Source organism: Carlito syrichta, unplaced genomic scaffold (genome assembly GCF_000164805.1).
Source record: "Carlito syrichta isolate Samal-C Ts95f unplaced genomic scaffold, Tarsius_syrichta-2.0.1 Scaffold314063, whole genome shotgun sequence".
Classification (NCBI taxonomy): Eukaryota; Metazoa; Chordata; class Mammalia; order Primates; family Tarsiidae; genus Carlito; species Carlito syrichta.
In genome coordinates, this window is record NW_007258159.1 from 366298 (window position 1) to 392086 (window position 25789).

Here is a 25789-nt window from a genome sequence, read left to right on the forward strand (position 1 = left end):
TTGACTAGGACTCAGCCTTACGGCTGTACTATGCTTTGAGGATGTTTGAAGTGTCTTTCCAATATAATTAAGAGTGGACAGAGATTCCCTGTCTGAAGGGAAGTTGGCAAGACCCGAAGGCCAGAGTGTCCATCAAAGAGAATTCCTTTCCCTTCACTTCAGCCCCCAGTGGTGTTGTCCAGTGGATGGTCATCCATTGAACTTGACTATAACTCTTGCCTCCTCTGAGTGCTCCACTTGGCTTTTTCTCTTCCCAAGATGAAACAATTACCTACTGGTCCAACATGTTGAGGTCCAAATATGAACACAGAATAAAGTGATTTTGCAGAAATAAAACTCTCTCAAATCACCCGTCATCGCAGAAAGAGCACTGAATTAGGAGTCAAGAGATCTAGACTCTATTACTCTTCTCTCTCCACCTAGATGTGGCCACCTTTCTGGTGTTCTGGTCACATCATCTCCTTTGAACTCCAGTTTCTCCTCTGTCAAGTCAGAGAGTTGGTTTCAAAGTTCTTTATGGTATATTTAAAAACTCTGAAGTTCTGTGAGCAGGTACTGGCAAGTTTCATTTAAAAAGGCTTCACCTCGGACTCAGGATTTCTTCCTGCCTGTCATCCCAGTCTGCATTCAAGCCCGAGCTCCTGTTTTGGACTTGTCCAACAATTAGGACCATTGACGCCGTGCACACCGGTATCATGCTTTGATAAAAAGCTTCAATGGCAGAGTGTGGCTGCAGGGACTTGTCCATCTGAAGTCCTCCCCTCTTCCTGTTGAGGTGGAACCACCTCTTTCCTTTTCCCTGCCTTGGCTTCCTCCGTGTTCGCAACTATTTTAACTTCTGTGGATCTGCTTTGTTCTTTGTTTCTTTTCATTTTCTTAAGTTATCACTGAAACATAACCATCAGATTCTGCTTGTGAAAAATGTTGTGCTGGATGTGGTGATTCATGCCTGTAATCCCAGAACTTTGGGAGGCAGAGGCGAAAGGACTGCTTGGGTTCAAGAATTCAGGACCAGCCTGTACAACATAGCAAGACTTATCTCTACAAAAAAAAAATTAGCCAGTCATGGTGGCACATGCCTGTAGTTCCAGCTACTTGGGAGGCTGAGGCAGAGGGATCTCTTGAGCCTAAGACATCGAGGCTGTGGTAAGCCATGATCTGGGCTACAGAGTGAGACCCTGACTAAAAACAAAACAAAATAAAACTAATCGGAGAAAAGAACTTCCCTTCAGAGTAACTTATCCAAAAAATGTAACACAACTGTAAAAATGTTGTAACTCTGTGGGAAAATACCCCTTTGGTTGCAAACACTGTGCCTAGAGGCAGGACAGGGTCCCTTTCTGTCCCATTCTGTCTTTCACAGGGTCAACTGTTAGTCACAACCTCTACTGAAGGCCCAGAGGCCTTTTCCTGTTGTATTTTTTTAAAGTGGCCCTTTATTCTGCTGAGCCTGCCACGAGCTCTAGGTATGTTCTATATGTGAATCTAGAATATTTCCCTGAGCAAGCCAATGACTTGAGGAAGAGCTTGACTACAAAGAGAATCTTTCATTATTCATCTCCACTAGTAATTAGACAGCTCTATTGAACAGACATAATTGGATCATGTCACAAAAATTAAGATAAAAGACCATAGGCACACCAACCTCCCCCTTACCCTCGGCTGCGTGTTCCTCCCCTTGCCTCCACCTCTGCTGAAATTTTGTTGAGCTTGTGCTGGGACTGTGTGCACTAGAGGTCTTTCATTTGTCTTAGATCTAGCAAGTGGCATTGTGTGTGTGTGTGTGTGTGTGTGTGTGTAGAAAGTGTCCCCCTCATGTGCTCGCCTAAGCCTTTATCAAATGTGGAGGGGTGAAGGGATGTTGGAATAAATTCAGCGATATACAGAGCGGTGCATCCATGAGGGCTGGGACTGGTCTCTCTTCCTACACCAGAGGATAAGAGATGAGTAGGTAGCTACTTAGATAGATCAGTACTAGGTACAAATGTATAAATGACTTGTAGACAAAGCTGCTTCCCCAGGGTGAAGATAACGCAAGACATGCAAATACTTTGTTGCTCATCTTTTTACCCAGGACACACTCTTTACCAATGGCTATAAATCTTTAAAAAGGCTTTTTGTACTAAGATTCTATTTGACTTTTTAGGGCAGATTTAAATTTCTAAATCCCTCCATAGAGCTTAAAAGTCATTTCATAATATGATGAGTAAACTATATCGCTGTGAAAAGACATCTGAAAAACATATTCTTCACACATTGGCCTACAAGTGGATTTTTTAAAAAGTAACCAACGACACTCAAATATTTAAGAAAACATAGACCTGTGGAGTGAAAAAACAACCAGGCAAACAAACATACACATTTATTAGCATAAGGACTGGAACATCAACTCAAAAGTTCTAAGGCCTTTTGTCCAAGGAATCACTTGCTAGAACCTCCAGCAATATGGGTGTGGTTCTTCTGTGAACCCCAACTCCCCTGAGATCTCATCTTCATTTTAAGTTTAGAAACAGTGTTTCTTAGTCTATCAAATGACCAGTAAATCAATAGAGCACAATAGAATGGAAATGAGCTCAAGATGGAATATTATGGAATGTTCCTGTTGCAGGAGACTGGGAACCTACAGAGTGAGCGTCATAACACAAGAGTGAGAAGTTGCAGAGGATGATCTCCTCAATAAAAATAGCGTGTCACTGGCATTAGCGCTACTGCTTAGCGTGTTAACCCATAAATCCTGGCTGTCTGGGGTAGAAAAACGCAGCTTCTAAAGGTACCTACTTTCCTCCCTCCCAATAACCTTGGCAGAAAACAGAGTTGAGCCCAGCACGGTAATGGCTTTATGGTACATAAACACCAGGTGCCAGATTTTTCCTTCTGCGGCTCCCATATATAAAGCTGTTCTTATTCCAAGCCTGATTGTTTCACCAGGAGGAATGTAGACAAAAAGGATGCTGCGGCCTTAAAGCCAGACCCAGTTTTCAGGGTGTGTACTGTGTTCAGAGGAACCATGCTTGTCTGAGCTCATTTTTGAGGAACGGACTTGGGTTGTGGCACACCATGGGATGGGCATATCTTGACTTCGCCTTTGATCGCCTACCAGTCCCACCATGAGGTGTAGAGTGTATGGGAAGATGCTGAACTTTTTTTCTATGTATTAGCATGATGGGCAATTTCTTTTTCCTGTTGGCTTATTTTTTTCCTCATATAAATTTCCTCTAATGAACAAGTTTATGACAAATATATTGCTGGTAAAATGAAAATGAAGCAAGTTTAATAGAAACAGAATCGTATTGGGCATTTTCTGATGGTCCATCCAAGCCCATTCTCCCCCTTTCTTACTCTGCTGTCTGTGCTAAGACTGATCTGCACACACTGCATTAATGTGCACCTTCAACCTGTGTTTTCCTGTTCGATTTGAGCCTGTGGTCATGGGACATCACAGCAGGTTCCAAGGAGGGAGGAGAGAGACACTGGGCATCTATCCTTCCACTCTCTTCACACGATTGTCTCTCCCTCTTGGTTTGCTAGCCTCGCTCTCTCTGTCTCTCGCTCTTTCTGTGTCTCTCTGTGTCTCTGTCTCTCTTTCACTCTCTGTGTGTGTCTGTGTCTCTTTCTGCCTGTCTTTCCCTCCCCTCCCCCATCTTGGTAACCTCTCCCTTCTCACTAGCCCCAGGGTCCCCGCACTCTTCCCACACCTTTGCAAACAGTCCCTTCATCAAATACTCCTCAAGTTCCCCAGTTTGAGAGTGCCAGCTGCTTTCTACTGGGACCCCAAACAATGCAGCAGTCAAACTCTCTAACTGAAATTGTGCATTTATTTGCTGTGGTCTGATGGACTAACAAAAGTGGCCCTTTCTTTCTGTTTGACTGGAATGCTATCAATACTGCGAAACAGTGGAGTCTGATGGTGCAATGAAGTGAAATAAGATTTTAGGAATTAAGGAATGTGATAGCTTTACAAGGCAGGGAATCCTATAGGAAAGTGAATTCATGACTTTTAACGAAGTGTTTTAAAGACACGGGATCTAAGGAGGAGAAATCATAAAAGAGATCCTTGGTGGTTAAGAAAAAAAATAGAGCCATTGGGTTATCTGTGTATTTTTCTCTTTTTGAATTCTTGTTTCAAGTATTGGGATCAGAATGGTCTGGTGCTCTTGGATAAGGACAAGTGAAGGAATATGTTATGGATGGGAGAGGAGGGACTAAGGAAGGAGAAATGGAATCAAGGAGACAGATGTGAAATTTCCAACAAAGTGACCCGGCCTCCAATGTGATCCTCTTTGGAAGGTAAGATTTGAGCAAATGTTTAGAAGAGGTGAGGGAAGGGTATAGACAGTGCTGAGGCTCCTGTGTGTTACAGAATGTCAAGGAGATCACAAGTCTGGCTTGAGGTAAGGAGTAGTAGAAAATGAGGGTGAGAGGTAGTATTTATCTAGGTTTTTAGAGAACTTTGTAGACACTGTAAAAATGAAAACTATCTCAGTGATAACTGTTGTACTGTTCTGGACCCCTAAGGATTCAGTGAGCCCAAGTTGCCGCTGGGAGAAATTGGTAAAATTTGCTGTTAATATTCAGAGAGGATTTCCAGAAGTTTCTTCGGGGACTGTCATGCCCAATGTTGCCCAGTGTGCCCTGTGCTACATAACAAGTGCTGCTTGGTTTGCTGTGGTCAAGAGAAAAATGTTATTTCTTTATTTTAGAATTTCTTCAAATAAGACAGACTAAGCCTCTCATCGACTTATTCTGTTGCATGACTTAGTTTGATTTTGCTCTAAGAACAAACCAATGCTGGTAATGATGATTCAGCCAGGTTGGAAGCAGTGGTGATTCAAAGGTCCTTGTCCTCTAGTAAACCGGTCACCTCTCAGGATAGAAACAGGCTGCTGAATTAATACGAATCATTAGAATGGTGTGACAGTAATATGTTTGCAAGTACTGAATAATTCCCAATGCGTGGCCATCCGTAGAGCCACCTGATAGTTTGCCCTAGAAGTGAAATGAAATACAAGTGCCTCATTCTCTATTGTTTCAGAGGAGGAAGTCTATCTTGTAGTAAATTTTTTTTTTTTTTGCCACTGAAGATAGCATTTCTATTTTATGTTAAGAGCATCATGTTGCCAAATACTCAGGAATGCACATGCCCAAGCAATGCTCCCCCGGGCAAGAGAGCCTTCAAGTCATTTCATCTTAGCGCCCAGTCCTACCCTCCAGCTCTTTCAGCAAGGGGGGAACTGGAGCTGAGAAAGAGAGGCTTAAGCAAAGGAAAGGCGAAGAGGAGTTTCTTCTCAGATCTGCAGTATATCATTAGCAGCTTTCAAGAAAGTGCTACATTTATATTTCTGGTCATTAAGTAAGTACGCATTGGATTCTCTTTGAAATGCTGGAGAAATAGACCCTTCAGCATCCTTGTGGTTGTTTTATATGTGCTCCTATTTTTAGTAACTTTACAAATTTCTGGTAAGGAAGGGAGAGAAATTTGTTTAGTAACTCTAGAATGGGCCATTTGCCTCTTGCGCCACCAGACAGGTTCTATGTGGCTGCTCGGCATTTTCCTATATGCTCAGTGTCCCTTGCATGATTTTAAAGGCCCTTTCTTCCTCTGCCTACACAGGTGTGAGGGCTTGGAAATGTCACTGTTGCCGTCCGTTCACCTTTCCCACACCTGCCTCAGGACCCCCGTTCCTTGTTTGTTTCTAATCACTTGCTTTGGCTTTTTCAGTGCTTAGAAAGGTCCGTCTTGCTTCACTTCTGTCAGTGGCTCTGGTTTGAGTTCACCAAACTTCATGGCAGATTGAGGAGACTGCTGGGATGTGTGTGGGCCTCTGTGTGTTGATATGATGTAGGACGATTTATGTCGACTCAGGTCAGCAAATGTCATCCCTTTATGCTAGGATCCCAGGCTTAAGATGACCATGTGCCTGGCTGACACAAGAAGTTGTTTGTTGGTTGTTTTTTATTCCCATATCTTTGGCTCAGAGATCATGGTTCGTTTATTTATTCAATCCATGGTCATTTAGTTCTGTGCCAGTCACTGGGCTAGGTGCTAGTGGTAGAGGAGAAAACAAGAGAGCCGCTGTCCTTTCTCTCCTGGAATATATTGTATAGCGAACTGGAAATAATAGTAATAACAAACGCTGGTTGGACGCAGTGGCTCACTGTAATCCCAGCACCTTGGGGGGCTGAGGCGAGAGGATTGCTTGAGCCTAGGAGTTCAAGACCGGCCTGGGCAACACAACAAGACCTCATCTCTGCAAAAAATAAAAATTTTTTAAAAACTTTAAAAAATAGTCAGGCATGATGGCAGCTTTCAAGCCTGCAGTCTCAGCTACTTGGGAGGTTGAGGCTGGGATCATCTGAGCCCAGGAGATTAAGGGTGCTGTTAGCCATGATTGTGCCACTGCACTCAAGTTGCAACAGTGTGAGACCCTGATTCAAAAAACAAAACAAAAATGCGCAGTGTGAAATGTGCTATAAAGGACAGGATGATGGTGCTGCGATCTAAGTTCCTTTAGTTAGGGAGGTGACATTGAGATGGTGACATTTGAGATGAACCTGAAAAAGAGAGAGGAAGAGAGTCATTCTACAAATGAGAGGATGAACTCATGGTGTTCTCCCAAGACTTTCCAGTTGTAAAGGTGGTGATGATGACACTTCTCCAAATATGTGATGTGCAGATATACTATAATTCTGAGATTGCACAATAACATTAATTAATCACTTCTTATAATGTCCATTATAAAGATAGCAGGCATACCATATTTTTTGCCATGTCACTTTCCACAGTAAAATATTTTTACAAGACTATAGAGGCTGTGTTGTCTAGTGGTTATGACCCTGGCTGAGAGCTCTGAAGCCAAACTGTCTGGATTTGAGCTCTTCTTCTTACTGACAGTGCAACTTTGTGCAAGTTGCTTGCCCTCTCTGTGCTTCAGTTTAATATCTGGGATATTAACCACACCTACCTCTAGACTATTGACAAAGGTTAAGTAAGTTTTCTGACATATAGTAATGCTGTTTAGTGTTAGCCATTATTAACATTATCAATATTAATATCAGTCACGGGGATTAACCACTAGAATGCAACGACCCTTTCTTTGTGAGCCTCATGTTCTGAACTTTACTAAAAGGAAAGAAGCCTATGTTTGTTGTCAGACATTGTGCTGGAATGTCTGTCATCTCTTGTGTTCTTGACTACAACCCTATCTATCAGATCAGTGGCTCCCAATCTTTTTGGCATCAGGGACTGGTTTTGTGGGAGACAATTTTTCCACAGATGGGGGGATGGGCAGATGGAAGGTGCAAGGGGAATCATCAGGCATTCAGTTCTCATAAGGAGCACGGCATGCAACCTATATCCCTCACACGCACAGTTCACAATGGGGTTCGTGCTCCCTTGAGAATTTAATGCTGCTGATCTGACAGAAGGCAAAACTGTGCTGGTCCACCACTCACATCTTACTGTGGGGCCTGATTCCCAACAAGCCACGGACCAGTACTGGTCAGCAGCCCAGGGGTTGGGGACCACTGTATTCAATTATTATCTCTGTCTTAGAAATGAGGACAGCACAGCCCAGAAAGCTTAAACAACATTTCCCAGATAATAGGAAACCGATGCAAACTTGAACCTAGACCTGGCTAATTCTAGAGCTTGTATTTTCCTTCTGTATCATGGTACCCCTTATAATTTTTTAAAGATAAATGACAAGCTCTGAAAAAGCAGAATTTAAATGTGTGTCTCAAGGCTGGAGTGTTATAGCACCCTGTGGTCTCCTCTCCTTTCCCCTCCTGAAGAGGTTGCCTGAGAGGGTTTCTTGTCTTCTGTTGCCTATCTTGCCGTGGTGACTATGGTAAGCAGAATGCTAGGGAAAGACAGGCAGCCTGCATGGCCCTGGTACCCTTATCCCTCTCCATGTATTCTCTGAGCGCTACTAGATCCTCAGCCATGGAGTAGCCTGCCCTCTTAGCAAGATCCAAAAAATACCTGTACCGATAATATAGCTCCTGGGGGCACCAAAAGGGGTGATCAAGACCCTCTAGCATCCTTCCTCTACCTCCAGAAAGCCTAGCATCTTCAAGAGGGTTAGAACTTGTGTTATTCTGTGAATGTCTTGGCCGTCTTTTGGATGCAGTTCATGGATGTTTACATCTGGAAGTCTTCATAACTGCCCGGGCATCATTAAGATGCAGACGACTCCAAGATTGCACAACTTGACTTGTAAATGTGAGTTGAGATGACCCTGGCGCTTTATGGAGAAACCCGTAAAGTCTCTCCACATGTCGGCAGTTGGATGGAATATAGATTTGAAGATAACATTTTGGGAACTTATAGGAATCAACATCATTTTGTCTGAATGCTCCAACCTTCACTTTCAGTTGCGATCCACTTCCCTTCATCCTTCACTGCCACACTCTGAAATTAGTTATTTTAAAGAATATGGATGTATATTCATATACACTGAGTTGTTTTTTTGCATATTGTATTCCAAGCCCATGCATGCAGAAAGACAGTTACCACTGTACCTCAAGCTCACTGAGTATGCAATCAAGACTCATTATTCCCCTGGTTCTCATCCCATCCACACCCTTTATGTCTCAAAACAGCAATGATTGGAGGGCAAAGAGCATGAAGAGAGAAAGAAGTCAAGGGATTTACTGAGAATTTGAACCAAAGGAGAAATGTAGGCAAAGATAGTTTGTTTAAAGTGGAGCTTTTGTCTTGGATGGTTGAGCGATTTCACTTTTTGTTAGATTTGTTTTTGAACCATGATCCCTAGGATCTGGTGGAAAGCTACAATTTTTGGTAGACTCACTTCTACAAAAGTTCATGGTTATGGAGAAAAATCAACACTTGTAGGACCATGAATCTGAGTCTAAAGTCTTTTTGGGTATATAGTGTCTCCTAAAACGTAACCTAGGAAGAGACTCATGGAGTAGCAGAGCTGGCAAAGATCATGAAGACAATGTGGTCCAACCTCTCCCTTTTAATGATGAGGCTGTGCAATCCAAGGAGGTTGAATGATTCATCCAGGTTACATGACTATAAGAAGGGCCAGAAAAACTGGACTAGAAGAGACCCCTTAGCTCCCACGCCAGTATATTTTCAACATTGTTACACATTACTAATCATTTGGAAACATTCAAGTCAAAGTATGAACCATATATCATAAATGAGAGAATCTTAGCAATAGAAGAGACCTGGGAGGTTATCTGGGGCCATCTCCCTGCTGATGCAGGGATCTTTTTGGTGACATCTCAGACAGATGGTCACTCGTCCTGGCTTAACTCCAATGCCAGGAATCTTGGTACTTTACAAGGTAACTTGTTTTGTCTTTGGATGCCCCTACATATTGGTAAGTTTGTCCTGACAGCCAAATTTGTATTTTGAATGCATCAGCTTATAAGGAGTGAGGGAGGTCAGAGGTGAGGTGGAGTATTGGTAAGGGTGAGTAATTTTATTATTTTTCGCATCTTAGAATGAGGGAAGTAATGCCAGCCTCGTAGGGTCATTGTGAAGACTAGAGATGCAGTTTATAAAGCATCTACCATAGTGCCTGCTTCCTTACAGGCACTTCAGCTGTGGTTATTATTGACTTTTATCATCACAATTCCATTTTTTAAATTTATGCCCTCTGGAGCAACATAGACTATGTCTAATCTCACAAATATTTGAAGGCAGTTAACATGACTCTTAAAGTCTTCTGGTCTTCAGAGTAAATATTCCCTGATTCTTCTACTGTTCTTCCTGTGATGCATTTTGTATGCCTCTGTTGCTTTCATTCCCTATTTGTCGATTTCCCTCTTCAAATGTGGTGGCCAAATGTGGTCAGTCCATGTATTCTACAGCGGAATAATTACTTCTCTTGATCTGGACACTTCCCTTCTCCTAAAACAACCTAGATTTATGTTAGCATTTTTGGAGGCCAGATCACACAGTTGGCTCAAGGGAAACCTCATTCTGCTATCCAGAACATTAGCTATGCTTCCCAACTTTGTGTCAACTGCAGATTTGACAAGCATGATTTTTGCATCTTCATCCAAGCTGTTGATAAAAATGTTGAACAAGAAAACGTCAAAGGCTGAGCTTTGAGGAACACCTTTGAGCCTTCCCTGCATACTGACAACCATCCACTGCTTTGATGACACTGTTTCACCAGTTTCAAATCTACCCACCTGTACTATCAAAAATAACTCAGCAAGATGTAGTCCCTCTTTGTGTTTTTGAAATTGGATATTTAATTTATCCAGAGGTAAAATGCTATTCTCTTATCGATGAAGACAGGTTTTGAACCCATAATTGGGACAATGTGAACTCTAGGAATAAATTCATGTTTGAGTCACTATACAATGCTTAAAGAAAAAAAATCTTCTCTTAATGTGAAATGATAATGCTTTTGCCAGGTTGTTTATTTTTCCAAAATGTTTTGAAATTACTCTCTGGGTCTGACAGAATAAGGCTGGAAAATTTGCAGATCTTATGTGTGCGGAAGAGAGGAGAATATTGGAGAGTTAGATTATGACTTTCAGGAGCTGTCTCTATCTCTGCTAGAAAGCACAGAGATGAAGAGATGTCTTTAAAGTGTTGATGGAGGGGACAGAGTACTTTTTATGTTGATGATTTTCAGAGAACATTGTTAAGCTTTTTTTTTGAGGTGAGGGTTGCTTCTTTTTCTTCTTTAACACACTTTACTCTGAAGAAGTAAAACCAAGTTCTTTATGCTACAATATAGTTAATTTTCTTTGGTTTTTAAGGTGATTTAAAGGATGGTTGTCGTTATCATTTAAGCCAAAATGTGCAAAGATTGGAAGCTTGACTCTTAGCATCTTCCTTCAAGAGCTCCTTTAATATTTTTTGGAAGGTTTGTTTTCCATTATTCATACCAGATCTGTGACTTTCTTCTTAATCCTGATCCTCTCTGTTTCTCCAACCCATAATTGGACAAATACCTTAACATTTAAAACTCTGTAATGGTTTGCATACTTTCAGACTGCAAGGTGAACAGATAGGACATTAGCACTTCCAAAACTTGTCTAGGGAACAAAAAATTTCATCATACTGAATATTCTATGAATGCTATCTTATAGTTCACTCATTCATTCAATATTCATTGAGCATCTATGATATGCTAGGCAATGGAAACTAAATGAGGAGTAAACTCAGATTCAGTCCCTACTGTCATTGGGCTTACAGTCCAGGGAGAAACAGCTATTTAGTCAAATAATCAACAACTATAAACTTGCAAAAAGTACTATAAAGGAAAAGGAAATGGTGCCCATTCTGGAGCAGGGGGAACGGGGGACAGAAAGCGTCCTCATGTGTTGTCAATCTGAGATTTGAAGTTGGGGTTAGGGCAAGAGCACTGGTGTTAGAAATAGCATATTCCAGCATACTTGCAATGCTGGTTTGGAGCACAGTCTGAATGAGGGCAGGAAACATCCAGAAGAGTGAGTTGAATCACAGAGCACAAGAGTGGAGGTGGTGGGAGCTGAGCTTGGAGGTAGAAAGGCTCCCACACAGGCCTTGGAGGCCACACAAAGAGTGCTATCGATGTCCTCCACACCACCAATGGTTTAGTGGATTAGGAGGGAGACTTGGGGGAATGTGATCTGTTTTGCATTTTGAAAAGATCACCATGGCTATGTTATAGGAAAGAAGAGGAAGGAAAGCCAGAGCAAGGGAAGGAGACCCAGAAAGGAGATGATGCTAGTTGGAGGTAGGTTGCTGGAAGGAGAGGTAGAAAGACAGAAATGACAGATGCTTAGTTTAATTTGTAGGACTCAGGGACTGCATATGGGAGTGACAGCAAAGAGATGTCCAGGATAACTCAAAGAATTTATACATTTTATATTCTTCTTGGTGGATTTAGGGATTGGGGTCTTAAAAATTAAATTGTATAGTTTGTTGATAACCTTGGGTAGCACAGCACAGTGAATAACTCTAAAAAGTGTCAAAATGTATTGGGTGCCTTGAATCTGTCATTGAAAGTGTTGGTGACTGTGTACAAGATAACACATTTTGAGTATCTTTGAGGGTCTAAGCAACAGACAAAACAAGCCCTATAATTATTTTCTTCTTCAAGACCTCATTAAGACCCAGGGAAATAAGTTTGCTTTCATTAGGATTTTTTAGTCCAATGCTCTAAAACTCTAGATTCTGTAAAAAGAACTAAAGCATATTTCTTCAGTGCCACCCCAATGCAAATCACCATTTTCTTTCATCTTATTTTACTCAACCACAGTATTTTCCCACGTTGCAGAAACTTTCCAGTGTATAAGAGGAGCCTTTGGACTGTGTGTGTACATAAGCCTGTTCCCACCTTCGGGATCCCACGATGACACAGTCAGCTCACAGTCTAAGCTCGGTGCCCAGTTTCCATCTGGACTCCTGACGAACTGTGTGGTCAGGATTTAGAAATCAGAAACCTGGGAAAGGTGCAATGTGATGGACACAACCACCCCAAATACCATATATGTTATCACCATCATTTAACACATAGTGCAGGAAATCCTGTTCTTTGCAGAAGAACTTCAAAGAACCACTTCTAGTTCTCCTGGGTAACATTTATTTTATTCTTTGCTAACACCACAGCGCAGACAGATATATATTTTTCCTCTAGTAAATTGCTAGTGACACTCCATGTTTTTTTCCTCCCATCCTCAAACCATTGTCCAACTGACCTCTCAAATTTCCCCACCCATTTCGGCTGAAGTCTGTACGTCGTCGGTGTTCATGGAGGCCTGCTCACTGCCCCTCCCTGTTACTCTGCTTGGCCAAGCACTTTCTCTTTCTTTCCTGGGTTCTGAATTTCTTTCTCACCTTTCAGTTCCAATGAGCTGATTAGGCTTCTCTGCTCAGTATAAATTCCCTCTGGTTGTCCCATGACTTTCTTTTTTTACGAAGAGCTATCTTTTAAACCACTTTTATCTTGCATACTTTGTTACTTTTGAAGGTAAAAGGAGCCTCCATTCATAATAGTCAGAGGTAAATATATGATATTAGGTCTCTTAAGTGACTGAGGTATCTTATTTGTTCCTTCACTGGTTTATTCATACTGTTGATAAAAGTTTATTGAATGCACTACATGGTCCAAGCACTATGGAATAGAGTTGAAAATACCAGCATTCCACATTCTAGAGGAAAAGAGAGTGAACAAGTAGACAGGCATCCATCGCTGTTCTGTCTTTGGTTATTCCATATGATGTTAGAGGTCAATTTTATGGAAATACAGCAGAGAGTGGCAACTCTCACTCTGATCATTGTATCCCAGACACTCTGTCATCGATTCCAGCCGTCCATCCTCATTTCACAGGTTGTTGAGCTGTGTCATGGCTACTCAGATTGTGATTTGGAAAGATAATAATTTCCTGGAAAAAATATGATTGGTCATTCTTATAGGACTGAAAATGAAAAATATCCAGTGTGCTTGTCATGCAAAAAGGAGGATGCAGAACCTCTATTCACTAAATCAAAGTATCACGCACTTATGCAAAAATCATTTTATTTTATTTTTTTATGAGTAGGTCTCGCTCTGTCACCCAGGCTAGAGTACTCTGGCACGATCATAGCTCACCACAGCCTTGAACTCCTGGGCTCAGGCAATCCTTCCACCTCAGCCTCCCAAATAGCTGGGACTACAGGCATGTGCCACCACACCCAGGTAATGTTTTTATTTTTTGTAGCGACAAGATCTTGCTTTGTTGCCTGGGCTGCTCTCAAACTCCTGAGCTCAAGCAGTTCTCTTGTCTTGGTTTCCCAAAGTGCTGGAATTACAGGCATGAGCCACCATGCCTAGACTGCAAAAATCATTTTCTTTTTTTTTTCTTAATTTTAAAGATGTGGGGTACAATTCAAGGTTAGATATACAAATATTCATTATGCAGATACTGTTAATGCTGAATATCTCACCATGTCCGGAAAGGTGTGCACTAAACATCCAGATACAAACCTCACGTCAGGCTGGCAGCAGAGTGATAAGTAAGTGTTAAGGCATTTTCCACATGCTTTACTCTAAGGGTGAGTAGTTATTTTTCATCTCCTCGTAGCTGTAGGTTGCAAGATGAATGGACTCAAGGCTTGCCAGAAGCCATAACTCTCTATTTAGTTGACATGACCAGATTCCCCATTTTGGCCTTTGAAAGCTTAAGTGTAGAAAAAAAACATTGAGTCCTTCTGACCTTTCTCCTGTGTCTTCTCTGGGCAGAATATCTCGATGCATAATGCGGTTGGTGGGGCCATGACGGGGCCCGGAGCTCACCAGCTTGGCAGCACCCGGCTGCCCAACCACGACACCAGCGTTGTGATTCAGCAAGCCATGCCGTCGCCCCAGTCCAGCTCTGTCATCACTCAGGCACCGTCCACCAACCGGCAGATTGGGTAAGGAGACCTACAGGGCTGCCTCTGGGTCCTGACTGGAGCTCAGGGAATGTTCTGGACTTTCTCCTTCTTTCTGATGCTCGAATGGATTAGTTTTCCTGGATAATATTGTCTAGTGCCTCCGAGTGATACTTTTGATGGGAGAAGAGAGAGGGAGGCTTTGTTTGGTGGAAGCTGTTTTGATCCTAGACTTTGGGTCATAGGGGTAGGGTGGCAGAGGAGCAAGTCATTCTGTGTCGTCATTTCTTCAGACAAGATTTGTGAACTTTACGATGAGTGTGGGAAAACCTGTGGTGGTTATGGAGACCAGATTGTTGTGCTCAGGACAAATACTTAATGATGGCCGAGGGACCTTGCACCAGCCCATCCTCCTCCCCAACGGGGCAGGCCTCTACCTTCCTGGGATCCTCCACACCCATCGCCTGTGTCTTCTATGTGCTGTAGTCCCCTTATCCTCAGGGGGATACATTCCAAGACCCCCAGCGGATGCCTGAAGATAGTACCGAACCCCATATATACTGTGTATTTTTTCCATCTGATGACTGAGATCGCCACTAAGGGACCACCAGACTGGGAGTGTCCAAAGGGCAGACACGCTGGAGAAGGGGATGATTCATGTCCTCAGAGGGAGGGATGGGGACGGCCAGGACAGTGTGAGATTTCGTCATGCTACTCAGAACGGTGTGCAATTTAAAACTTATGAATTGTTTATTTCTGGAAATTTCCATCGAATGTGTTTGGACTGAGGTTGACTGAAACTGCAGAGAGCAAAACTGTAGATAACAGGAGACTCCTGCGTTCCCACAGTCCTCTTTCCCTTTGGTCATATTCTTCCCTACTTCTCCTTCTTGTTAAGACCTCCTTATCACCCCTCCCCACCCTGACCTTGTCCATCCTGATGTCGGGAGTGGACACAACAAAGAAAGAAGGCTCTTTTCCTCGCATTTATGCAAGTTAGACACATTTGCAGACATTGAGGAAAGATTGGTACAAAGATCCTGTCACTGAATCCCAGCACCCCCTATAATGTGATGAAAAGAGCCCTGCTTCTTGGTGTCATGTGATAGTTCTAACCCCTTGTTGTGCAGTGTGTGGTCTGAGGATCAGCCGGGGCATTTCCAGGGAGCTTCTCAGAAATGCAGAGTCTCTGGCCCAGCTTCCTTATCCCCAGAATGAGGATGGTGTCTGTTCTTTCCAACCTCATAAGAGTAAAGATGAAATCAAAGATTTAAGAGCATGTGGGTTTTTAGGAAGAAAAGGTAATAACTTAAGCCAAAGAGCTATGATAAATTTATATTGCTGGATGCTGAGAACTGGCTGCTCTGTGTTCCCAGAATTCTCTGGTTAAAATAAGAAGGGCAGCTTGCTGTGTTTGGTACGTGAATCAGGATTCAGTTTGAATTTTCAGTTGAATATTGGATATGGTAACTTTAAAAAAAAGTTAGAAGCTGCCCCACAGTTTGTCAGTGAGTCTGCTTCCCCCTTGTTTTTAATGTTGTCAGAATCCCAGGCCAACTGCGAGCACTGGGACAACACTTGCTTATTCCTCCCTAGAATGTTCTAGAAGCCGGCTCAGTGGCTCAGCCCGTAATCCCGCACCTTTGGGAGGCTGAGGTGAGTGGATTGCCTGAGCCCGCGGGTTCGAGACCCGCCTGGGCAGCGAGACCTCATCTCTACAATAAATCAAAAAATCAGCCGGGCATGGTAGCACGCGCCTGTAATTCCGGCTACTCGGAAGGCTGAGGCGGAAGGATCGCTGGAGCCCAGCAGGTCAAAGCTCCAGTGGCCGGGAGCGGCCACTGCACTCCAGTCTGGGTGACAGAGTGAGACTCCAACTCAAAAAAAAGAACATTCTAGAAGAGGTTTCTTGTCTCACATTTCTCAAATTACCAGGATGGGTTGTGACAAGGAAAGACCCACCTTAAGAAACAAGAGTCCCGGGTAATGTCTATTTTGTGAGTTTTCTGTGGGCCCATTTGGTTTCCTATTCAAGAAGCAAAATCAATCAGGTCGTTTGAATGTTGGCTTTGTTTAAAGAGGCCAGTGCTAAGTTTGCAAGTATCTTCGTTAAAGATTTCTTTTCTTCTCAAACGACCATAAGAGCAAATGTTGCCACCATCTAAAGCAAGAACCCAGAACATACTAAGAGGTTGGGGAATTCATTAAAGACAGTGTTTGAATCTCCAAGGACTTCTTCACTCTAGTGGCTTGGCTTTGCGCAGCCAATTCACAGTTAGGCCAGCTAATTATAATTATTTTATTTTTCTTTCAAGGGGAAAAAACATAAAATGTGCTAGGGTTTACTAGCAGTTTTACAGCATTCCTTCCCCCCTGGAGTTCTCCTGCCTTCCTCTTCCCCCGCCCCCTGCCCCCTACCAACTACTCTCTTGGAGGCCCTTAGCATTCAGCCATTGTTAGTACAAAGCTGGTCTTTATGAAACAATCTTTTAAGGGTTAGCACTAAATTTTAAGATGAGTGCTGACTCTGTCAATAATTTACCCAGCTGGCCCAGGACTGTACATTTGGGTGACATTTGTAGGCTGTGACACTATGCTGGATGGAGGGGGGTGTTTCCCTGGTATGGACACCCTCTCAATCCACTCCCTCCTCCCACTTATTCCTCATCCTAGGGTATTGTATGTCTCTCCTGGTGTGCTCTAGGAGATAATTGTCACTTTTTAGGATGCTGTCTCATTGCCAAGCTTGAGGGAGGCTTTTTCTTTTCTTTAGAGTCTTCCCTGTTGTGCTTACTATGTCGATTCAAATCCACACATGTTGCCATTTCCATTTTTCTCCATGTGACCCATTCCAAACCTTGCCCAGATGATCATGGGGACTCAGCAAGAAAGAACCCGACCCATCTCACCAGTGGATTCCATATGAAACTCTAGGTGGTAACATTTGGGGATGGTTGACTCTTTTATTTCGCTCAGGAAAGAGGAAATGAGTACTTATTTTAAAACATGAGTTCCCTCTGGAGACTGTGTCTTTAAATGAGCATTTGAAATTGCAGATAGCTTTTTTTACTTTATTTTATTTTTTTGAGGCTGCACAGAACCATATTGTAGTAATATTCTGATTTTTATCACAACCTCAAATATTTAAGTGTCAAAATCTGGCCAAGCCACCTGCAAATGTTTGCCATGGCTACTGGCCAAGAAAAACAGCAAACAGCAATGAAAGTCTTCATTCAGGCTCAGTGCTTAAGCTGCATCCAGCCAGAAAGGCTGGGACCCACCTGTGCCCACGCACAGGGCTCTTGTGCTGTGGCCAGTGGGTGTGTTCACGACTGAGACTCTGTGGGAGAGGGGGCCGCCTGGCTTCTGCTCCCCCCTCCCCTTCCCTTCTACGAGGGCTTGGCTTCTGCAGACCCTGCGTTTGCTCTTTTCTGTCTCCTTTTTTTCATGCTGTAAAATTTCAGTTTAGAGGCTTGAAAGTATTGGGAGTAGTATTGACATAAAGGGCTGCAAGATGGGAGTGGTGCCAGGAATCGGGCAAGGCTTTGGGGACAAAGGGTAAGCATCCTTGTCAGCATTAGATTTTCATGTTTTTTGGCAGGCGCTGAGCCAAAGATGACCAAAAGGAAGTGGAAATGCAGAAATCAAAAAACAAACAAAAAAAGAATGTGCAAAGTAGGTAGACAGGCAACACGTGCAACTTCCATTGCATACTATAGTGACTCCATACCATGCCCTCTGCCCAATTCTGTAAAAGTAGTGCTATTATCTCAATAGAAACTGGAAGTAAGTATAAATATCCCAAATTGCTCTTGTGTGGTTAGGCAAGCTAGAAAAACACACGGCTATGGAGAGTGTGGGAGGCATCCCCAAACTAGTGACTACTTGTGCTTAGTCAAATTGGCAGACGCTCTGTCGGGAAGAGTGTCTTTGGCTGATTGATGGTAGTGTTTCAGGAGATAAGTTTCCCAGATGGAAAAAAAAATAGAGTGAGCCCTGGGCTGTGGGGAAGACAAGTGAGACAGAAAACAAGCATGTGTTAAATATAGATGAAATCGATTCCTCCTTGAACCAAATATGTGGCAGAATCCAAACGGTATTTCTACCCTAGTCATTTTTATTAGTGATCGTGTAATAGGCTCATTAACTCGGAATCAAGTCAGCAAAGTCTGAGAAAAATGGTGGATGAGGAGGTAACAATATTGGAAGTTCTCTCTTTCTCTCTCTCTCGCTCTCATTTCTTATCGCATAAGACATTTTTGCAGGAGTCGATCAGTAGAGTAGGTGGCTATAATCTTAATAGACCCCCAGCTTTCCTAAAGAAGTCAATTTCTCTTAATGGGATAAGGGATAGTAGATAATTTACCCTCAGTAATTCTTCAGGAGAACAAGGAAGGTAATATGGAGTGCAGAATTCTACAAGAATAGATATCAGTACAGAGTTCTGACAGGTTAGGGGAGACACTGTCAAGAGAGTCTCCAAATTTTCTTCTTACTTCTTAATTCCTTGTAGGGGATTGGGGAGATAGGTAAACTCATTAGTTAGATTGCTGGTGAGAATTATTTGGCAGTAATTATTTATGATGGAAGTGTTATGTGGCTAACATCAGAGTTTACAAATATGTATTCTGGTTAAGAAAATGAATTGGCCAGCCATATCAGGAAATATGTTCAACAGAATGCATGTGTGAACCCATTTATGCATGAAGTCCCTTTCTGATTTCTACACCCATTTTAGTCCTGGCACATACATTTCCACTTGATGTGTAGCTCAGGCATTTGGTCATAAATCCTATTTGCAATACAGATCGAATACTTAGCTAGAAGTTTATATAAAATACTGGAGAAAAAAAATCTTGTTTTATGTAAAAGTGAAGTGTCAAAATTCATTATAAGTCCTACCTCCTCTCACCCTTTCTATGCCTCTTTATCCTCTTTCTTTTTCTTTTTGCAGTCCCTGACACTGTGTCATGCAGAATGTCACATGGAGCTCAATGAGCATGGCCAAGGAAAACAAACAGGCAAACAAAAAATAATAACTAAAAGAAAAGCTAATCACGTCTCAGAACTTGGTGTCAAAAGTAATGCTACTTTTTTTTTTTTCTTTCTTTTTTTTTTTTTTTTTTTTTTGTTGTCAGGGTCTCACTCTGTTGTTCAGGCTGGAGTGCAGTGGCAAATCATGGCTCTCCGCAGTTTCAGCCTACTGGGTTCAAGCAATCCTCTAGACTCAGCCTCCAGAGTAGATGGGGCAACAGGCGCATGCTGCCATGTCCTACTAATTTGTTTTTTTATAGAAAAAAGTCTCGCTGTGTTGCCCAGGCTAGTCTCCAACTCCTGGGTTCAAGCAGTCTTCCCTCTTTCATCTCCCTAAGTGCTGGGATTACAGGCATGAGCCACCGTACCTGCCCTCTATTTTTTTTTTCTATTGGAGAAAAAAGTGACTTTGTTGTGTGTGTTGGCATTGCTGCCCTGTGTGCCATCAAGATGGGAATGTTAATACATTTGAGAGGTTTGTGTCACTGTTACTCTGGGAAAAAAAAGAGGGAGAGAAATCGGTAAATGATGCTATCACAGAAAGGCATAGTTTTAAGCAGACCTAAATAACAAAGCGGCTTACAGTTCAAGAATGTGCTAGCTCAGTAAATGCATACGTATGTATATGAACCAACTTTTAAGCGTTTCCTTAAGTTCCTCACATCAAACTGAGCATGACTAAGATAGTCACTGTCTACCACAGGCTTATGCCGGGGCCATTCAGCCTGGCCTCCCTCCTGCTGGAGGCAGTGGGGTGGCAGGTCCCAGGTTGTCACTTGTCCTCAGCCCTTACCCAGGACAACTTGAAGCCTTTTTGAGTAATTCAGACCAGGGGCCATTATTTCCAGCTTTGCGTTTTGCTGAATATCACAGCTATGAACATAGCTTTATGGTTGGAAAGTTGCTGGATCTTTCACAGCCCCGAAAACATTTACGAGGGCCCTTCAGGGGGATGCTTTCTGGGAGGGTTGACAGACTTAACCATATGGCTCCCGTTAAATCCCATGCAGAGCCTTGAGAAATTACCTCTGACAAGGGGGCCGGCAGCCTTCCACTCACAGGGTTTTATATGTGGAACAAAACATTAAGTACTGATACTTGAGGAAATATAATGTTTCTTAACATTTCAAAGTTGTAACACCACATGGTATTGTGGTCAGATGAAGGGGGCAGAGCCAGAACATGGGAGCACATGGCTGGCTGTTCCAAGAAGCAGAAAGAGTCCTCCTCCTTTTCTCCCCAAACCTTGCTCTTACCTGACTCCTTAGGCAAGCGTTGTGTGTCTTAGTGTCTCAAGTGTCCTCAGGAACACAGGAGGGCTGGTCTACTGGGTAGATGAAATCTGAGGTCACCCTTGGTGGCTCGAGCCCTTTGTTAGAGATGCCTTTGGTTAGCAGACTGATACTGAAGAAGAGGGAGGAAGCTAATATCTATCCAGTATCTATTATGTGCCAGGCACCGAGCTACCTTTGCGTGTTATTTCCTACAGTTCAACAGCTCAGAGAGGTATGTGTTATCTACCCCAGTTTTTGTTTTTTGTGTTGTTGTTTTTTTTTGAGTTGAGGTCTCACTCTGTTGCCTAGGCTGTAGTGCAGTGGCACAATCACAGGTCACAGCAGCATTCATCTCTGGATTCAGTTAATTCTTCTGCCTTAGCCTTTTTTTTTTCTTTTTTAAAAACAAAAATTTTATTTTAAAAATGTGGGGTACAATTCAAGGTTAGGTATACAAATGTTCATTATGCAGGTACCCTTGTTGATGAGGTGTCCCCTTTCCCCCACCCCCGGCAGTTTCCCTCAACTGCCAGCCTTTTTTTTTTTTTTTTAGATCTCATTTTTTTGCCTAGACTGGTTTTGAACTCCTTGACTCAAACAATCCTCCTGCCTCTGCTCCCAAAGTGCTGGGATTGCAGGTGTGAGGTACTGCACCCAGTCCCTCCCCCAGTTTTATCTCTCCAAGAAGAGAAGTAATTCATCCAAAGTCACCCATCCAGTGAGAAGAACAACACTTTGAATGTAGGTATATTGGACTCAAATGCACATGCTTTCCCTGTTCTCCTGTCTATGGCAATACCAGTGCCACAGAAGACACAAGAGCATGACTGAGATTTGGGAGAAACATCTACACACAGGAGTTGGCTAATGCTCAGTCTACCTGCAAAAAGTTTCTATGCATTCATAGGGTAGTCAAAAGTAGAGGTGGGCACACACTGACCTGCCAACAGCTTCTTTGATCCTTCAGGAGAAAGATACAGGAGTTCTTTGGCCTCCAGGAAGAAAAATCATGGAATGTCTTGAGCACACGGAAGCATAGAGTACCAGGAGACTTTCTAGTCAAGTCCCCTCATGTGTAAGAAAAGCAACATCACCACAGAGAATGACTACCCCTTGCCTCCAGCATCTGGTTGCTCTATATTTTGCTTCTTAGCTTTCAGGAAGACCACTGTTCCATACCCAGGTGCAGTGTAACTTCTAGATTTGTTCCAGTTCCTGCACAGAGAGGTGACTTTGTCTGTGTCCTTCTCTTGGAGGAAGACTTCATTTCTGAACCTTACAAGCAGAAGCCTGGCTCACAGAGTTTCTCAAGCTTCCATAGAAATTTTTCTATGCATTTCCTCCCCCTTTCATTTTTGGGACAGGTAAACACAGACGAGGGCCTTCTTCTACAGCAAATAGCTTTCTCTTCTAGTCTGTGCAGACAGTAAATCTAGACATTTGTTCTTTTGTGCAGTATATTGAAAAGATCTGCCTGGAAAACAAGGGCTGGTTCAGAAGCAAACCACATCAGGTCAGAGGAGGAGTCATGGAAAATTATTGGTCATGGGTTCAGAGATCATGGGTTTTAGAGAGTACAGGCTCTGCCATTTAAAAGGCTTGCATCCTTGGCCAAACTCTCAGCTTCCCCAGGTCTAGTTTCCTTCATCCATATTGAAAGGGGTTCGCCAACTAATTAAGAAAGTCAGTCTAGCTCCAAAATTCTCATCACTGACTCTTCTCTCTCTCAAACTTATGTTCTTTTTTGATTTGTTTTCCACCAGAAGCTGAGCTTGATAGGAGCCTAACATTATCTGACATGTGCACATATCCCAGAGAGCAAGACCAGAGTAGGACTTGGGAAGAGAAGGCCAAGGCAGTAAAAGAGAGAGGTTCTGACATATGAAGTCAGAGAGACTTGACTTCCAAGTTCAACTCCTAGATAAATAACAACCACCTCTTCCTTTTTCCTGGTGTGTTTTTCTTTATTATTTACCAGCCTGGTATGCGTAATTCTGTTACATGGAAATTAACACACCCATTTTGCAGTTGACTAAAGTGAGAGTCAGAGATTAAGTGACATGCCCAAGGTCATACTGATAATGACCAGAGCCCTGCACTAGAACCCAAACTGCCTACACCACACTGTCCCAGAGGTCCAAACAAATTTGACATGCCCAGGTTGAAGTGTCCTCACCTGTAAAATAGGCAATACCACTTGAAAATTCTCAAAGTCCTTTTCAGCACTAAAATGCTTATAATTTTTAGAATGAATTTAATTTTGAAAAGGACTTGGCAATGTAACTTCTTTGGGGGCTCAGTGCTGTGTGCATGATTATGTGTGGAATCCTCCCTGGAACTAATCTTATCAGGAAATTGTTCTTTATTCTCATTTTGCTGACAGTGGCTTATTTTTGAAGTTCTAACTAGAAAAATATCTGAAATAGTAAAAGATATAAAACAAGTTCGATGTAAGAGATGTGGATGACAATTTTTCCAGACACAGTTCTATGGGAAAATGCAGTCCACTGTCTTACAGTCTAGCATTATTATTATTTGGGGAGTTAGTTTATGAAGACCCGAAACATAAAAGTTTAGCTTATATCACTATTTACTGTCTTCCTATGGGTAAGCCTTGGATCAGATGCCAAGTAATTGAATATTTGAGACTGAAAGTGTATAGTCTCCCATAATAACAATGCAATTATTAGTTGTACTTTTCTGTACTTGTTATAGTTCCTACATCAAGATTGGCTCAGTATTTCCTGTCTACAAAGCCAGAAGCTTGAATGAACACCTAGCAGGTTCTCATGGCTTGTGGTATTTAGAGAGAATCCCATGACTGAGTGTAACCATCTATGGAAGAACACAAAAAAGAGTATTATTATGGGAAAATGATTAGTATATGCAGTGTTCTGCCAGTTGAGCAAGCTAGGAGCAATGAACCTAGTAAAACTAAGTAGATCCTTTGGAACTGAAAGTATATTTTGTGCTTTTGAAGATTGAACATGTCCAGGTAACAGGACGGTGTCCCAGTGGGCATTTCAGATTATTTGGAATTTTTAAATTCTATCATACTGTATGTTTCATAAAGTGTAAATAACTCTTGTCTGAACTGATTGTCAGGTTCTGGGTTAAAAGAGAAGCACTATTCTAGGAATTTGCAGATAGCTTATGGTAACCTTTACATATATGGTATATTCACATAATTGAAAACTTTAGAATTCAAAAGATAATTCTTTCAACAGGTTCTCATATGTATTTTTCATTTATGTTAGAGCAAGTAGGTTTTTTTCTACCATAATATTTTATATCCTTTCTAATGAGGATTTAGTTTAGTTTAGATTACACAAACTCCACAGACATTTTACCTTTTGTTGGGTGAGAATAACACATAATCATCCAATATGGTTTCAAATTTTGAATGTAAAAGGAAACCTTGATATTACGATTCACTTATATACAGAGGGAATTCTATTTCAGTGAGGCGATGTGAAGTCATTGATTGAGGGATTAGAAACCATGACTGGTGGCTCTGACTCTACCACTCACAAGCTCTTGGACTTTGAATAGGCCCTTGACTTCGATGTGCCTTACTTTGCCAGCCTATAAAAAGAAAGAATGAAACTAGATTCTCTAATAAGTACTCTCTCCTAGCTTACATTCTCAATAATTCGGAAACAAGCTCTTAGGAACAAATGTGTTTGTTTCCTTATCGTGACTCACACCCTACAACAGCATTGCTTGGCTTTCATGGACTGTTGAAGAATAAATTCCATAAAACAGATACATTCATATTTAGCAAGTAGTCTAGTAATCTATTAGCTATGTATGTTGTGCTTTTGGTAAATATCAACTTAAAGTTCCTGTATAGTAATAAACATTCTTAATGGTACCAGACACATTTAAAGGAATTTGGAATTTTATAGTTTTCCTTCCTTTGGTGAAGTGCATTTTGGCTGATTAGGTCAGTAAAGTCTGTAAAATGATAGGACCCTTGTGAGCGTGGAGTAGAGACATGCCGGAATGTGCTTGGTTTGCTTTTGCAGGGTCACAGATCTTTGCAGAGAACAGATGGCCCCAAACATCTTTGAAATGCTAGAAATGACTTCCTGAATAATCATATACTCATCATATCTTGGTTCAGATATGGTAATTCACAAACCACATGTATGCACTTTACAGCTGCCCTCCAATGCATTGTTTTCAGTCTGTAGAACCCATGAGCATTTTCTACATGAATGAGCATAGTGATAACTGTAACAGCAAACATTCATCCCCGAGTCACTGAGCCACTGAACACTTGTCAGATGCACAGTGTTGTCTCAGACTCCACAGGGGCGGGAGGCCAATCATTTGGCAAAGTGGTGGGGATCTCTACTTAGCATGCTACTTCATCTCACTTTTCTCAAAAGTCTTGGTCAAATTGTATAGTCAAAGAGCTAAGCAATAAGGTGCTAGATCAAAGAGAAGGTAAATGAAGAAGAAGCTGGTTCTATTTCAGTATCGTTTGGGTTGTGGGAATGAAGCCATTTTGATGAACCCACAAACTCAATGAAACCAAAGTCTACTTAGTAAAGTCTTTCTATAGCCCTATGTTGAGTCAGGGTGTATTTTTAATAACAAAAATAAATGAAAATGCAACTTCGTAGACACATATTCCAAATCATCATAGACTTTCAAAAACATTGAAAGAATGAATTTAAAATAATCCAGCTAAACTGTATGCTGTTAAAGGTGACCAGGTGCACCCAAATAAAAATTGTCTTTGTGTGTATGTACACACATTCATAATATTTTGCTTTACTAGAACATAATTTCGGTCTTTTGACGTGCACATAACCTTTGTCAAAACACTTGAAGAATTTTTCCAGGTGTAGTCTATGTAGCATGGTTTTTAATAATGCCCTGAATGTTTCTGTGTAATCTCCTTACATGACAATAAGCTACACTAGCACTTTGGAACCACTTGTAAAGAATAGTCACAGTGATGGAGAAGCATCATGAGATTAAAAGAGAAAAAAACCAGACAGGTGTGTTGGCTCAAGCCTGTAATCCCAGCACTTTGAGAGGCTGAGGCAAGAGGATTTCCTGAGCCCATGTGTTCAAGACCAGTCCGGGCAACTTGGCGAGCCCTCATCTCTACAATAAATTTTTTTAAAAACCGCCGGTT

At 42.0% G+C, this 25789-nt stretch overlaps 1 protein-coding gene across 1 annotated transcript in view; it reads left to right on the forward strand.

Moving 5' to 3' along the window:
* The window catches only part of CREB5 (cAMP responsive element binding protein 5), a 427090-nt gene that overhangs the window by 145637 nt on the left and 255664 nt on the right, over positions 1-25789 (forward strand). The window contains exon 5 of the mRNA XM_021719003.1: positions 14199-14371. Coding sequence (XP_021574678.1) covers positions 14199-14371 — 173 coding nt within the window. The remainder of the gene's footprint in view (positions 1-14198; positions 14372-25789) is intronic.